At 38.7% G+C, this 16,583-nt stretch overlaps 1 protein-coding gene and 1 long non-coding RNA gene across 10 annotated transcripts in view; one reads left to right on the top strand and one right to left on the bottom strand.

Moving 5' to 3' along the window:
- LOC134735949 (uncharacterized) overlaps positions 1–16,583 on the top strand; it is a 78,594-nt gene that overhangs the window by 47,285 nt on the left and 14,726 nt on the right. The window contains exon 2 of the long non-coding RNA XR_010119552.1: positions 12,034–12,140. This is a non-coding gene — a long non-coding RNA (uncharacterized lncRNA). The remainder of the gene's footprint in view (positions 1–12,033; positions 12,141–16,583) is intronic.
- Positions 13,492–16,583, bottom strand: part of DMD (dystrophin) — a 2,284,432-nt gene continuing 2,281,340 nt past the window's right edge. For all 9 annotated transcript variants that reach the window (XM_063634262.1, XM_063634265.1, XM_063634264.1 and 6 more), the window contains one exon: positions 13,492–16,150. In XM_063634262.1, coding sequence (XP_063490332.1) covers positions 16,053–16,150 — 98 coding nt within the window. In that variant the 3' untranslated portion in view covers positions 13,492–16,052. The remainder of the gene's footprint in view (positions 16,151–16,583) is intronic.

Consider the following 16,583-nt stretch of genomic DNA (forward strand, 5'->3'; position numbering starts at 1 on the left):
CAACTCTTCCCTGGGTCTCCAGTGTGCTGGAATACCCTGCGAATTCTGAGCTTGCCAGCCTCCACCGTCACGTCAGCCAATTACTTAAACTAAATCAATCTCTCTCCACGTCTATATCTATAGCTGTATCTATATATCTTGTTGGTTCTATTCATCTGAAGAACCCTGGCTAATATAACCCACAAAACTTAAAATATTTATTATTTGGCCTTTTACAGATCAAGTTTTCTGATCTCTGGCTAAGAGCTGGTATCTGAATCCAGACAATTTGAATTTACAGCTTAAGTTCTCAGCCACTACCCTACACTGCCTCCTGGAACATCCAGCTAGTGGAATACTCTGTAGCCATTAAAAGTTATGATACCAAACTACTGTGGTTTGAATATGTCTGCCAAATTTCATGTGTTGGCAACTTAATTCCCAATGTGGTAGTATTGAAAAGTGGGGCCTCTAAGAGGTAATTGGATCATGAGGTCTCTGCCTCATAAATAGATCAATTTATTCTTGGACTAATGCGTTATTATGGGAGTGGAACTGGTCATTTTATAAGAGGAAGAGAGACCTGAACTAGCACATTAGCATGCTCAGCCTCCTTGCCGTGCGATGCTCTGCACCACCTTAGGTCTCCGTAGAGAGTCCCCACCAGCAAGAAGTCTCTCGCCAGACATAGTGTTTTGACCTGGTACTTCTCAGCTTCTATAACTGTAGGAAATAGCTTTTTCTTTATAAATTACCTAGTTTCAGATATCTGTTATAAGCAAAATAAAATGGATTAAGACAGGAAATTGGTACAGAGAGTAGGGTGTGACTATAAAGATACCTGAAAATGTGAAAGTGGCCTTGGAACTGGGCAATGGGCAGAGATTGGAAGAGTTTGGAGGAACAGACCATAAAAATATTGTATTGCCATGAATGGCACATTGGGGGTGTATATTGGTCCATTTTCACATTGCTGTAATTTATAAAGGAAAGAGGTTTAATTGACTCATGGTTCTGCATGGCTAGGGAGACCTCAGGAAACTTACAGTCATGGCAGATTGTGAGGAGAAGCAAGCACCTTCTTCACAGGGTGGTTGAAGAGAGAGAGAGCAAGAGGGGAACTGCCAAACACTTTTAAACCATCAGATCTTGGGAGAACTCACTCACTATCATGAGAATAGCATGGGGGAAACTGCCCCCATAATCCTATCACTTCCCACCAGGTCCTTCCCTGGACACATGGGGATTACAATTTGAGATGATATTTGCATAGGGACACAGCCAAATCACATCAAGGTGATTCTGGTGAGGGCTCAGAAGAAGATAAAAACACGAGGGAAAGTTTACTACTTTTTAGAGACTGGTTAAGTGGTTGTGACCAAAATGCTGATAAAAATATGGACAGTAAAGGCCATTCTGATGATGAGGTCTCAGACGGAAATGAGGAGGAACTCACTGGAACCTGGAGCAAAGTGGGCACACATTGTACCATAGGAAAGAACTAGGATATGTTGGCTAGGGCTCTTTGGAAGGTTGAACTTAAAAATGATGACCTAGGGTATCCGGTGGAAGAAATTTCTAAGCAGCAAAGGACTCAAAAAGTGGTGTGGTTACTTTTAACAGCTTACACTCAGTTGTGGCAACAGAAGAATGACCTAAAGGTGGAATTTATAATTAAAAGGGAAGCAAAGTGTATAAATATGGAAATTTCAGAGCCTGGCCATGTGGTAGAGAATGAAAGAGCATTTTTAGGAGAGGAATCCAAAGATGCAGCCTAGTGACTGCTTGCTAAAGAGATTAGCACAGATAAAAGGGAACCAGGTGCTAATACTCAGAACAATGGAAAAAAGGGCCCTGAAGGCATTTCAGTGGTGTTTAAGATTGCCTCTCCCATTATGAGGCCTATGAGGACAGAATGGTTTTGTGGACAGGCCTGGGGTGCTGCCTCGGGATGCTGCTACTCATATCCTGGCCTCTCCAGAGAGTGCAAGTGGTAAGCCTTGATGGCTTTCTCACAGGGTTAAGTCTGCAGGGATCTAGAATGCAAGGGCCATGGGGGCTTGGCAACTTCCACCTAGATTTCAAAAGATGTATCTGAAAGCCTAGAAGTCCAAGCAAAAGCTTGCAACAGGGGCAGAGCCACCACAGAGAGTACCAATGGGGGCACCATCTAGTAGAGCTGAGAGAGTAGAGCTGATGTGGGGACCCCAGAATTATAGAGCCACTAGCAGTGTGCCACCTCAGCCTAGAAAAACTCTTGCATTCGACTTCAACCTGAGAGTGCAGCCACATGGGCTGCATCCAACAAAGCCATGGGGACAGGGCTGCCCAAGGCCTTGGGATCCCAACTTTTGTCCCAGTGTGCCCAGGAGGCAGAACATGGACTAAAAGATTATTTTGGAGCTTTTAAGATTTAATGTCTGCCCTGATGGGTTTCAGACTTAGGTGGGGCCTGTGCCTGTTACCCTTTCTTTTGACTAATTTCTCCCTTTTGGAATGGGAATGTTTACCCAATGCTGGTACCACCAAAAAAACCAAGTTATTTACTTATATGATAAATACCACTTCTGTTTATCATATAAGTAAATAACTTGTTTTTATTTTATAGGCTTATAGCTTGAAGTAACTTGACTTGAGTTTCAGATGAAACTTTGGACTTTGGATTTTTAAATTGGTGCTGAAACAAATTAAGACTTTGGGACTATTTGGATGGAATGATTATATGTTGCATGTGAGAAGGACATGAGTTTTGGGGGACCAAGGGTGAAATGCTATGTTCTCAGTATGGTTTGTTTGTCCCCACCAAAACTCAAGTTGAAATTTGATCCCCAACAGGCGTGGCCTAGTGGGAGGTGTTTGGGTTATGGAGGTGGATCCCTCATGAATACCTTGCTGCTGTTCTCATGGTAATGAGTTATCACTCTCCTGAGGCTGAATTAGTTTTTGCAGGAACAGATCAGTTCCCTCAAGAGTGGGTCGTTATAAAGCCAGGACACTTTTAAGGGTATCGTCTTTGTACATGTCCACTTCCTTTTTGACCTCAGCCATTTTGTGATGCAGCACAAAAGCCCTTGCTAGAAACCAGGGCCATTGCCCTTGAACTTCTAAGCCTGCAGAGCCATGAGCAAAATAAATCTCTTTTCTTATAAATTACCCAGTCTCAAGTATTTTTATAGCAACATAGAATAGACGAGGACACAAACTATATGTATTACTTTAGAAAAATGTTCAGAATGCATTGTTAAAGAAAGCAGGTTACACCTTCATTTCTGTTTTTATCACATTTCTCTTAGAAAAAGTATGTGTGGGGAAAGTTGTGGAAACATATACACTGAATATGTTAACAGCAGTTTTCTCCAGGCAGTGGATTATGGGTGATTTTTACTTTTCCTTTGTAAGTCCATGTATTTTCTGTATATTTCACAATGAGCATATAAATGGAAGGAGGAAAACAACAAAGAAATTTTTATTTTGGAAATAGAGAATGATTTGCTTTTTTTATACTGCCTGCATGTCAAAATGTCCAGGTCAATGCAGCTCCATCAAAATGTCCTTGATGACAAAACAGTGGCAGCCATGTAGTAGTCACAGCCTTCTCCTTGTGTCCTGCTAGTTCACTTTTCATGCAGCAGGCAATCTGAGTGGTCTTTCAAAAGCACCCATCTGGTCTTGTTACTCATGTGCTTAAATTTTTAGTACGTTTCCATTTAAGGCCCAAATTGTTATCAGCATGGCAGACAGCGCCTTCTGAGAACTGCTTCCCCCTTTCTTAGTCCACCAAGAACCAGGAGTTCTTCCCACTCTGTTCTAGCCACACTGATCTATCTGTAGTTCCTGAAAGGGCCCCGGTACTTATTTCAGTCTGATTACAGTTCATTATTGCCACTGAGAGAAATAACTAGAAACTAGATCTAATCATCGAATCTTTTTTTTTTTTTTAAGTGCCTATAATGGTGCCTACCACAGATTGGCAAAATATTTTCTGGATGAAAGATGAGTAAATGTATGGAGTGCAGAACCTCTGTTATGACTATTAATGAGTTTTCAGTGGCTAGAGAGGTGCCATTGAAGTCTGGGAGCCGTTACTCTATGAACATTGTTCTTCAGTTGCATTTTGAGTTGGGTTGACTAGAGAAGCTAATAATAATATATAACATAATTTGAATACAAAAGTGTATTTTAAGTTCTTTTTCTCTATGTCAAGACTGGCTAGACATTTGCCAATACATTTCCTTTACCTGAGCACCCAGAAAAACTGTATTTCCTAGCCTTCCTTGCAGTTAGACTGGGAAATTGTGATTGAATTCTGGCTGATGAGAATTTGAACAGATATGATCTGTCCCTTCCACAAGTCTACCTTCTGTATATTCTCATTTCTGGTCCATGTGGCTGGTCTGGAAGGCCTCCAAAATGGTGGATTTGTAAGAATGAAGAAGCCTGGCTTCTGGGCAGTGAAGTGGATGAGAAATAAACCTTTGTTGGGTTTAGTGACTGAGATTTTGGGGTCTACTTGTTATTGTAGCAAAATCTAACTTCTCCTAACTGCATCATCTTCCAAAGAAACTTTTGTAACTATACTTGGTTTTGAGTTGGGCAGGACTTATATGGTCACTTTAATTTGACACTTCAGAATGCATATTAGATATGCAGATAAGCATATTTCCTTATTCAGCTTCTTCATTTTGAATTTTCCAAACGATTTGAAACAGAAACATGGAGTAAGATAATGACTATTCAGTAGAAAGCAAAAAATAGTACAGAACACAAAAAGCTCACAATTAGCATAACAATTCTTACTATAAATATGAATCTTTCATTTATTCTCTATTTTTTCATAGTTTAGAAATCTGCTATGTTTAATAGAAAGTTCCAAATATTCTGCCTTTTTGATGAAGAAGGGTTGTATAAATCTGTCAAACACACAAATATGTGCTTAATTTATTGATTAATTTATGTAAGAATTAAATTCAACCAAAAAGTGACTAAGATCTACTATGTATGTTTGGTTGTACAGCAGTGTTCTTTTTGGTTGGTATTCAGATGGGGATGTTGGTGGACTCAGGCTGCTTGTAGTAATGCATGTCTGTTAAACAATCTTTGCTAAATGTGGCCAGAAATGTGGAATTTTTTATTGGCAATTATAATCCTTGGGCTGCGTATAACTTTATTAGACATCTGGCTGCCAATTCCATATAGTATCTTTTCATGACCATCGTACGCTGCAGGGAGCATTAATTTACTCTGAAGACCAGATTAACTGGAAAGATCTTTTCCAAACAAAACACGTGAAAGAATATTAACATAGTGCTTGCAAATGTCATTATTTGATTCAGTGTAGGGATTTTCTCTTTAAAATTTTGCCTGATTTCTCCATATTTGATTAGGACACCCTCCTTGTGCTACTGCTTTAGCTTGCTTGAGTCATATATCATGAGCTATGGCAAATATTTCTCACTTATCTCCTCTAGCAGACTGTGAGGTACAAAACAGGACACACAGATCCCCTTTTAACTTAATATCCTAAGTGCCTGGCCTGAAGTAGAAACTGAGTGAATGCTTATTTAATGAATATTGACACTATTGTTTAAACTGTTGTGATTTTAGAATTAGAAAAACCACTTAAAATAAATACCTATTTTACAGTTACAATTTTTGATGACTTGTATCATCACACATATATAAACAGATCATCAGGTTTTGTATCACTATGTCAGTTTTAGAATCATGGTACTATTTTAGGATGCCAAAACTTTTTCAGAGAAACATGGTAGGATGCTAGGATATTGAGGAAATACTTAAGGAAGAATCTGTCATCACTTTAAAGGCACAGGTTTTGACCTATGCTTAAGCAAAATGCCAGAATGGGGCATCGGTGCTACCTGTTGTATAACATGGAGCAGAAGGTCCTTTCATATGTGAAAAAGGCCGGGCTTACACAAGCCATTCAGCCAAACAAGACAGCAAAAGACAAGCTAAAGGATTAGAGGAAGGCCGGGCGTGGTGGCTCACGCCTGTAATCCCAGCACTTTGAGAGGCCGAGGTGGGTGGATCACCTGAGGTCAGAAGTTTGAGACCAGCCTGGCCAATATGGTGAAACCCCATCTCTACTAAAAATAAGAAAATTAGCTGGGCGTGGTGGCAGATGCCTGTAATCCCAGCTACTCAGGAGGCTGAGGCAGGAGAATCGCTTGAACCTGGGAGGTGGAGGTTGCAGTAAGCTGAGTTCGTGCCATTGCACTCCAGCCTGGGTGACAGAGTGAGACCCTGTCTCACAAAAAAAAAAAAAAAAAAGATCAGAGGAAGGAAAGGTTGGTAATGAAGCCATTTTACATTCTTGTTTTAGCTTTTACCTTGCCCACATTACTGTCATATAGGACCAGACTTGAAGGGGAATCTGTCCTTCTATAAAAGCTTCCAGAGGAAGATGAATCCACTGCATTCAGAATTTAGCCAGGGTGGTTGTTATTGAATTCTTTCTTGTATAGCATCCCAAATTCTTCAAGCTATGCTTTAAACTCCTTTTCTTTGATTCTCTCCTCAGAAGAAATGGAGAACAACTGGTCATCACCTTCAATGTAAGATGTTAAATCACCTCACAGTTTTATTTTTTCCCCTTGTATATGAAATTTCAGTTCTCTTATTTATTTATTTTAGGGTCTTATTTCTTAAACAGCCATATCTCTGACTCTCTGCTGGAATGTCCCTGAGCTGTATTATTCATCCCGGAGTTCTGAACACCACCCATAAAAAGAACATGACTAATGCCCAGGAAAGAAAAGTTAGAATATGAAATCCCCAAGTGTCACTTTTCCTGTGTACTTTATTGTCTCCTCCCTAGTTCAGCCATTCACTCTGAAAACATCCTTTGTGCCAGGAGTCCTAGGTGCTCTGGACTATAATATAGTGAGCAAGCTGACCCAAATCCCTACCTTCCCTAACTTTACATTCTAGTTAGAGGAGACAGATAATACACAAAATATACAAGTAAAGAATCATTGTATGCCAGCTGGTAATAAATGTGGTGTAGAAAAACAGAGCTGGGACAGGGAAAGGTAGTGTTGGGAGTTGCAGTTCTAAATACTGGCTAGGAGAGGTCTGACCGAGAAGGTGTTTTGAGTAAAGACTTCAAGGAAATGAGGAAGCCAATCAAACAGGCAGCTAGGGTAGAGCATGCTGAGTGGAAAAAAACAGCAAGCATGAAGGCTTTGAGGTCAGAACTGGCTGGTGTGTTAGAGAAACAATAAAGCGTCAGGTACATGGATGGAGCAGAGTGAAGGAGAGGAAGGATAGCAAGGAGGAAGACAGAGAGGTATGGGTCAGATCGTGTAGGAACCCCTCAAACTCTAGAAGAACTTTGGCTTTTATTTTGGGATGGGAAGCCATTGGTTGATTTTAAGCCAACGAGTGACAAGACCTTATTATGCCTTAACATAATAAGGCTGCTGTGTTGAGGATAGACTGAAGGAAGAAAGGGTAGAAGTTGGGAGGCCAGCTAAATGCTATTGTGATGATTTGGCAGCACAGTAATTATGATATCTCGGACCAGTGCAGTGAAAGTAGAGATGAGGACAAGTGGCCAGGTTCTAATCTGTTTTAAAGGGTGGGCCAGTTGAATTTGCTGATGCGATGGTTGTGGGTGCAAAAGAAAAGGAGTCAAGAGTATTTAAGGTTTTTGACCTGAGCAACTGGAAGGATAGGCTTGCCATGAACGGCTTGGGGAGAGACTATTTTAGATAGTGATGGGAGGTGGTGGCAGTGGGTTGATCAGGAGCTTGCTCTTAGATATGACAAGTTAGAGAAGACTATTAGACCTTTAAGTGGAGCTGTTGAGGAAGCTGCTGGATCTACAAGTCGGGAGTTCATGGGTGAAGTTCTGGTTAGAGATACAAATCGTGGAGTCATCATCATGTAGAAGGTATCTGTAGCCCTGAGACCGAATGAGACTACCAAGGTGGCAAGTGTAAACATAAATGAAAAGAGGTCCAAGAACTGAGCCTTAGGGCATACCAATGTTAACAGGTCGGGGAATAGACTGTAAAAAATGTAAGCACACACACATGAACATTACACATAAGCATTTTGGTGGAGGCAACCATGAGTGAGTAAACTTTGGAGAAGCAGGCTGTTTTGACTTAGGATGGAGGAAAGAAAGGGTGCTGATGTGTGGAACGTGACTGTTGCCATGAAACCTTGAAGAATAAGAATGCGGCAGTGAGCTGGGCGTGGCTCAGCTACTCAGGAGGCTGAGGCAGGAGAATGGGAGGATCCCTTGAACCCAGGAGTTAGAGTTCAGCCTGGGCAACATAGTGAGACTTCGTCTCTAAATTTTTTTTTAAAGCAGACCAACTTTTAGCAACAATGTATTGTATATTTAAAAGTAGCTAAGTGAGAACTTAAAATGTTCCCAACACATATCAATGATTAACTTAAGGTTATGGACACACCAAATACCCTGACTTGATTATTACACATTCTATGCATATAACAAAATCTCACATGTAGCCCCATAATGATGTAAAATATTGTATATCTTCTTTTTGGTTTTATTTTAAAAACAATGCAGCAGTGAGTGAAGAAGTCTAGGTTCACGGGTCCAAGCAGTTGGAAGGGGCAGTCTAGCTGTAGTAAGCAGCAGGATGGAGAGAGAGGTAGAATGACTTAGGTTACTCTTTTGTTTCACAACTGTCTTTCTCAGTGAAACAAACAGCAATGTTTTAGACCGGACTCCCTCGAAGCAGCCTTTGAGATGGAGTACTCTCTGCAGAAGGTTTACTGGGGGCAGGGGTGCTCATAACAGAGACACCTGAAGAAAGTGAGAAGGTAGGAGGGGCAGAGGAGAAGCTGAACTGTGGAGTGATTACAACTAAGGCCTTGGTGGATTCCAGGCAGTGCTCCAGAGCTGGGATGGCCCTTCAGAATTGTCCCAAATTGAGGCAAGGGGACTGGGTTTTTGTTTCTCTACATCAGCCAGTATTGGCCCAGGCGATTTCCCCGTGACAGGTGGTGTTACCTTGGACAAGGCAGTTCTCTGTCCTGACAGTTCGGTGTCCGAGAGGGACACAGCTGTGAGCCATCAGCAGCTGATATTCCCAGAAGTGAGGGTATGGATGCACTGTCTCCGAAGCCAAGAGGGGATGTGGCTGGGGTGTATCTACAAGCTCAAAATGCACCAAGAGTCCAGATGTTACATTTAAATGAATGCAAATGAATGGGGATGGCTTCTTTCTCTACTGTCGAAAAATACTTCTTTATTTGCTGGCTTTTATCCGATGGTCAATGTTTTCAGCTAGGGTAGTATCATTAAATTACTTTAGAGAAGTGACTGGAGGGCTGGACAAAATAGGAAAAGTATGCAAGAACTAATGCCATTAAAATATCTCTAAGAGCTGGAGCTTGCCAGTTAGGGAGAGTATGAAAAGAACACAGCCTGTATTCAGGCAGTAAAGAGAATCAGCAATTTACTGCTTCCCTAGGAGGCATTTGGAAATGTATTGAGGCAGGTTTGTCATCACAGTGACTGAGAGAACTACAAAGTGAGGGACAGTTGTGCATAATGAAGAATTGTCCCAACCCAAATACCAACAACACTTCTATTGAGAAAGTGTGTTTGAAAGACCTTAGGTGCCTACTAACGAGGGTATTTTTGAGAGTGAAAGGGTGCTATTGATAATGATGTCAAGACAACAGATGTAGCTATGAATGAAGCAGGCAAACTAGGACTTAGGGGAGTCTTAATATAGGGGCTTGCAGCTACCCACACAGGTATAAAGGGGGAAATCGAACCCAGGAACACAGGGTGTGAAATCAATCGTATCTGGAAAGTACAGGCTTGGAGTCCCCCAACTGTCATATTGACTTTAAAAAGGGATTGAGTGCTTATCCTTCTGTGGCATCAAAAGAGTTCTCAGTCCAGTCACAAATTTTTGGCTGATAAAAATTGTCAACATGCCCAGGATGCTTAATTTTAGTATGGATAGGAATTGTTGAGCCAGTAACCTCAACTCTTGTTGTGATGATAAAAGTATTCTCTTAGTGCAGAGTTTCCCAAATGTTTTCACGTTGTGGCACACAGATAAATTTATTATCAATTGAAGGGCATCCTTGATTAACCACAGGTGGCTGAAGGCTACAGACCTTATGTGACCACCCTCAAAACTGTGAGATTCAAAGACTTTAGCACTCCTGGGTCACATTTTAATACACACCTTATCAAATAAGTCTTGAAAGCCTAGGAAGTTTTAAAATGAAACAAAGAGATGGTGGAGTAAACCTGACCCTTGGTTTTAACACTTTTATGTTGAATTTAGGCATAATCTGTGTTTGTTTAAAGTGCTTAAGATGTTTGTGGCAATTTGACATATTAGCAAATTGGAGAGATAAGTCTTAGGTTCCAGGGTAAAATGTGTAATTTTACACATGTGATTTCAAAATGGATAAAAAAAGTTGGACTCAGCTCATACAGTATATGCTATTGGAATGTTTCAGAGGACTTGAGATTCACTATATTTGTATGTTTAATTTGTCTTGATATATGCGAGTTAGGTATGGTGGAGGTGCTGTTGGTTGGCATTGGTCTTCCTTGTGAGATATTAGATAGGCTTGAAAATAAAGCACATTAAGTGTATAAATACAGCTTAGAACGAAAAAATTCAGACTACTCAACGTGGCTAAGTCTGCTCGCTAAAAGTGACTATTCTTACTTCATACAAATTGTCTACATTTATATATCTAAAAATAAAATTTCTAAGTTGAACCTAAAGATTTATGAAAAATTAGGTTTTAAAATTATACCAAGTGGAGAAACCTGGCAGATACCACCTTTACCAAATGATCAGTGTTAACAGCACCAAGAATGGGAATATGCCTCCTGGTATCACATGCTGAGGACACATCATTCTTTGTGCAGTATTCCTGACAAAAATGCATACCCTGAATCTAAACCATGGTTAGAATACATCAGACAAGCCCAAATTGATGCACATCCTACAAAGTAACTGTCTTGTGCTCTTAAAAATGTCAAGGTCTTTGAAGACAGAGAAAGGCAGAGACACTGTTCCGGATCAAAGGTGATTAAAGAGATGTGACAACTAAATGTCATGAAATCATGAATTAAGAGTCCAGACTAGGGAAATATATATAATGATAAAAGACATCATTGGCACAATTGACAATATTTGGTTGAATATGGACTGTGGAGGAGATGATAGCTATATATAATTATTTTGATAATTGTACTATGGTTATACAAGAGAATGTCCTAGATATTAGGAAATGTACATGATGTATTTAAATGTAAGGAGGCATGATGTCTACAACTTACTTATCCTTAAAATGGCTCAGGAAAAACTATCAATCTATTCATTGAAAGAACAATAAAGTAAATGAAGCAAAATGTAAACAATTCATTAACCTGGGTAAAGGGTATATGTGGGTTCTTTCTTTGTACTGTTCTTGCCATTTTTCTTTTGTTTCAGTTTTTCTTGTTTGAATTATTTCAAAATAAAGTTATAGAAGAGCTAAAATCCTGAATGTATATAAAATACACACATGTACATACATATGTATGTATGTACATATAACATTTAAACCTCAAGTTACTGTAGATAACCTTTTCTGCACACAAAAGCTACTCTCAAACATCCCCAAACTTTACACATTAACACAATATTGTTTATTATGGAATGTTAGGCAGGCTGCCACTCTCGTGTTGTCAATTAAGTCCATGAGATCACAGTACACTGACGTGCAAGGGGCACTGAAGAACATGTTTATAGTTCCTACTCCAATGGCTTTGCTACTGTGGGAAAGAATTTGATTTGTGTCCTTCCTACACTTAATTTGAAGGCAAAGTCTTTGCAAGTGTGCCAGTGCCTGCCTTTGTATTCATTCCACCATTAGAGCATTACAAATTCAGGGAAATCCCATCGCAGCTCTACAGAACACATCCATTAGTCTTGGTGCTTTCTCCCAAACACACATTTTGCTTGCCGGTGCATAATCTGTGCCAGCTCAGTCCATTTTAATTTTTAACTGAATTAATTCTGTCTCTTCTAGTGTGTGCCAAGTATGGAATGGAAAACCAAATGCCCTCCTCAGAGTCATCCACACACAGTTGTCTTAGACGTGGTGAAGTATTGAAGATTCCTCAGTTACCTCCTTAAGTAAGTGTCACCAAAACAGCCAGTCTGGGTGTTTCAAACAAACAAAGGTAGGTTCGGGTAATGGTGGGAAGGATAAATGATTTGTTTATTTAATTTAAATAGGATGAAAATTTTTCTTGGTATATGTGGACGTCAAGGGCAGTGTTTCAATGTGGTAGTCACTTAGGTGAGCATCATCACCCTACTTTCAAAAAATTAGCGAGTGATTCACAGCAGAGATGCCACATCTACTAACATCATCATTTCTAATGAGATGGATCATCTCCTATTAATTATTTCCAAAATCACTAGGGTAGGCTGCACCTAGTGCACTTATGTTATTCCTTTGGCTCACCAGCATCTGAACACTGTTGGGGGAACCCCCCCCCCATCCATGAACCTTGGGAATAGGTAACGATAGCCTCTCCCTAAGAAGTGCTGACATTGCTACCCACTTTCTCAGCCTCCTTTGCAGCTACGGCAAGAAACAGAGCAGGGCGGGGGCAAAGGAGAGGGTCTCCCCATGGTGGTGGTTGACTGTGGTAAGGGAGTCTTCCCCAGAACCAGTTCTGAGACATCATTTGAGGTGTCTCTTACTACTCATGCATCCTCTTAGGTCTGGTGACATTAACAAGAATAGAAGTGATATGAAATTCTCTTGAGAAGCAAAGAAGTATGAACTGCAAACTGACTTAATATACTTGTCATTATTAAAACAAAAAACAAACACTATGACTGACTATCAATCAATCACTGCACAAAATGTATCATCTCTCAATCTACAAGTGCTTACCCCCTTTGACCCAGCAATCTCATTTCTAGGAAGTATCCCACAGATATATTTGTGCACAAATGAAATGATGTAATGAGAAATGTGCAATATTGTTTGTTATAGCAAAAGACTGACAACAGACTACATATCCCACCAAAGGGAACTGCTTAAATAAAATATCCTATGAACATATAATGAAATATTATACAGCTATAAAAAATAATGATAAAGCATTTTATATATTTAAATGAAAAGATTTCTTGAGTCCATATTGAAATTTAAACAAACAAGCAAGGTGCATAACTGGGTGCAGAGAATGCTATATCCTGTGAAATAAATAATAGGAAAAAAATAAATAGGAACATATATATTTAAATTGCTTATATAATAATAAAGAAAGACACTCAGGAAGACTAAATAAGAAATTAATAATGTCTACTCATAGGGCAATGAGGATGATATGGGGGAAGGGGTAGTTGGGAGTCTTTTCACCGTCTTTCTAGATTATAGTTTTTTACTCATATGCATGTATTACCTATTTAGAAAGTAAATAACAACTAAATTAAAAAAAAAAACAAAGCACTGCAGTCCAGTCAATACTTACTTTTTTGTAACATAACTGCGTGCTTTATTGAGATACACAGTAAAGCAGTACTATAATACAATAGTAAGGCATATATTTGGTGAAGTCTGATATGTTGTGAAAATGCAGTAAAACTGAAGTTTAAAAAAATAATTAGTAAATGTTACAGTGTTGGTGTTAAAACACAATATATTATGATACTCAAGTAAGAACTCAGTACCTGAAAACAATGACAAAACATGCCATGTGATGTTTATGCTTCAGTTACATTGATTGATTATGATTTACAGTTTAATACTCGGTGGTTATAAAGAACACAACACGAAATAATGTCCAAATTATGCTTAAAATGCAGCAATAAAGCTCTCAATTTTTGTTCAAATATTACGACAGACTCACTCCAGAACTAATGTCTAAAAGAAAAAACAAAAAGATTAAAATTATGCACTCTATTTATCTCTGATTTTAGAATGAAACTTAAACAACTTCTTAGTAGGATGTAAAGTAACCCCTTATTTTAAATCTTAGTTTTAAAAATCCTTGGGTAAAGAAAAGGTCCAGTGTCACATAAAGGAAAAAATGCAAGACAAAAACCAAATTGTCATGTGATTTGGTAATTTGTTACCTTAGAGCTTTGGGTTTTCTTTTGAAAATTATAAAGGAAAAAGAAAATAACGCAATAGACGAGTGGTGAAGCTGTGAACTCAGGTGTGCACAATTATCAGGAACACCCCAAAACCAAAGTGAGGTAGAAATAGCATGAGAAGCCATGTTTGATGTTAATTAATTAATTATTAATAAAATAATGGACAAAACCCACTCTGCAAAAGCTAACTAATTACACTTGATGTCAGAGGTAACAGATTTGCAAAATTATAGGTCACACGGTGATGTCTATTGAATGAATGATTGATTTAAAAATCAAAGAGGAATAAAATGGCATGAAAGAGTAAAGCTTTTTCCTACCAGTCCTTAGCTTTTCCTCTTGAGCTTTTCTCCTCTTTTTGAGCAATTTTTGTTGGTTTGTTTATATATTTAACCTGTCTAATCCACCAAGAAAGGTTTGGAGTAGCTTTTTTAGTTTTGTAACATTTGAATCAATTTGCCTTCTTACCTACAAACCTGTGTGGAATTAACTCGCAGAGAAATGCAAAGGAGGGAAACACAGTTCATGGGCTTCTGGGTTGATACTTGTCAGTATCACAAATGTGATGGGGCTACTGTCTTACACCTTTTCCCAAAGTTTATTTTAAATTATGTCTCATGGCATTTAAAAACTCATCCCGCATGGGAAAATAAATCTAAAAAACAGCAACAAAAACAAAACCACCCACTTCCTTTTGACTGTGAGAAGAGGGCATAATAATTTAATTTAGTTGTAATTATAGAGAACTTTATGTATTATGAACACGTATCCAATCCTTCACTTAAGGAGTGGCCTACTCCTTCACAGGGATGGGCTGGGAATCCATAGCCCTCCAGCCCTATCATCGTCCTGCTACTGCCTGGGAGTTAGTTAGTTAGTTAAAAATACCTTCTGATACTCAGAAGGTCAGAATACCTTCTGATTGATTGATTTCCACTGAAGCATCATTAAATCTAAATCGTGGCATTGCTAGCAGCAGGAAGCTGAATATATCAATCAATCAATCAATCAATCAACCAACTGATTACTCTGATATAATTAATAAGTCCTGTGTATTCATTCACATGTTCCCTTTAAAAAAATTCAATACTTTTTAGTTGTCAGTGGAAAGTTTAAAATGAGAACTATCTGGAGCTGTAGACAATGTTTTACAGTGGTAGCTTCCTCCTGGCTTCCGGCTCCAGGGAAAATCCATTCTAGACCAAGCAGGTAAGCCTGGATGACTAGAAGTAATTTCTTTCTATTAGGAAGTGACATGAACATTTAAAAAATGGAAAAAGTCTATAGAAATTTGTATCTATTTATCTATATAACTATAGTATTTATATACTTATAGACATATAGATATATAAAATGGAAACTCACAGCCTGCCCCACTCAGTTGACAATTCTCAAATGAGCAGCAGTGTGAAGTAGTCATTTGGTGGTGGTAGAGGAAGTCCTATCTTTAATATGCAAAAAAAGAAAAAGCCATGAATTTCATATGGATATCACACCGAAAGGATGCAAAACAATGCGCTGCCTCAAAGTTAGTTGTGTGTATACGTGTGTGTGTGTGTGTGTGTTTGTTTTTAGGGGTTTTTATAAACAACTTTTTTTATAAAGCACACTTTAGTTTACAATCTTTCTTTATAACTGTTATAAATTTTTAAACAACCCAAAATGCGTTCCATATAAAGAAATGGCAAGTTATTTAGCTATCAAGATTTTACATGTAGTTTTCTTATAACTTTTTTGTACAATTGCATAGACGTGTAAAACCTGCCATTGTTAACAAAACAATAACAGACTTAGAAACTACTGAAATCTACAGTATAGTACCACTACCCTTCACAAAAATATAGATTTATTTCTTGTAAACTCTTACTGTCTAATCCTCTTTGTTGTATGAATATTATAAAAACCATGCGGGAATCAGGAGTTGTAAAACATTTATTCTGCTCCTTCTTCATCTGTCATGACTGATACTAAGGACTCCATCGCTCTGCCCAAATCATCTGCCATGTGGAAAAGACTTCCTACATTGTGTCCTGGAAAACAAAGAGACAGACAGACTTTACAAAAGGTGCAGATAGATAGCATCACTCTGTTTCTTTGCCATTTGGGAACTCCTCATTCCCCATTTCTGGGTGAAGACAACACAGAAGCTGCATCGAGGGTATACACAACAAGGTTTGATTTTCACCAGTTTCCAGGAAGAAGCAAAGCCTTGTTAATGAAGCCATTACACGTTGTTTGTTAGTATCAGCTTAATGTTGCATCAGGCTACTGGTGTTTAAATGGAAAAATGTCAAGCTACACTCATGTTCCCAATGTAAATATATATCAAAAAAATTCCATAGATAAGCACAAGATTTCTATCAGAACAGGAACATTCCATGATGGGATACATCTTTTCCACCTTGGCTATGAGTGATTACTTACTCTCTACTTGTACTAACAAACATTTTTTACTATCGAACC

This window comes from Symphalangus syndactylus, chromosome X (assembly GCF_028878055.3).
Source record: "Symphalangus syndactylus isolate Jambi chromosome X, NHGRI_mSymSyn1-v2.1_pri, whole genome shotgun sequence".
Lineage (NCBI taxonomy): Eukaryota > Metazoa > Chordata > Mammalia > Primates > Hylobatidae > Symphalangus > Symphalangus syndactylus.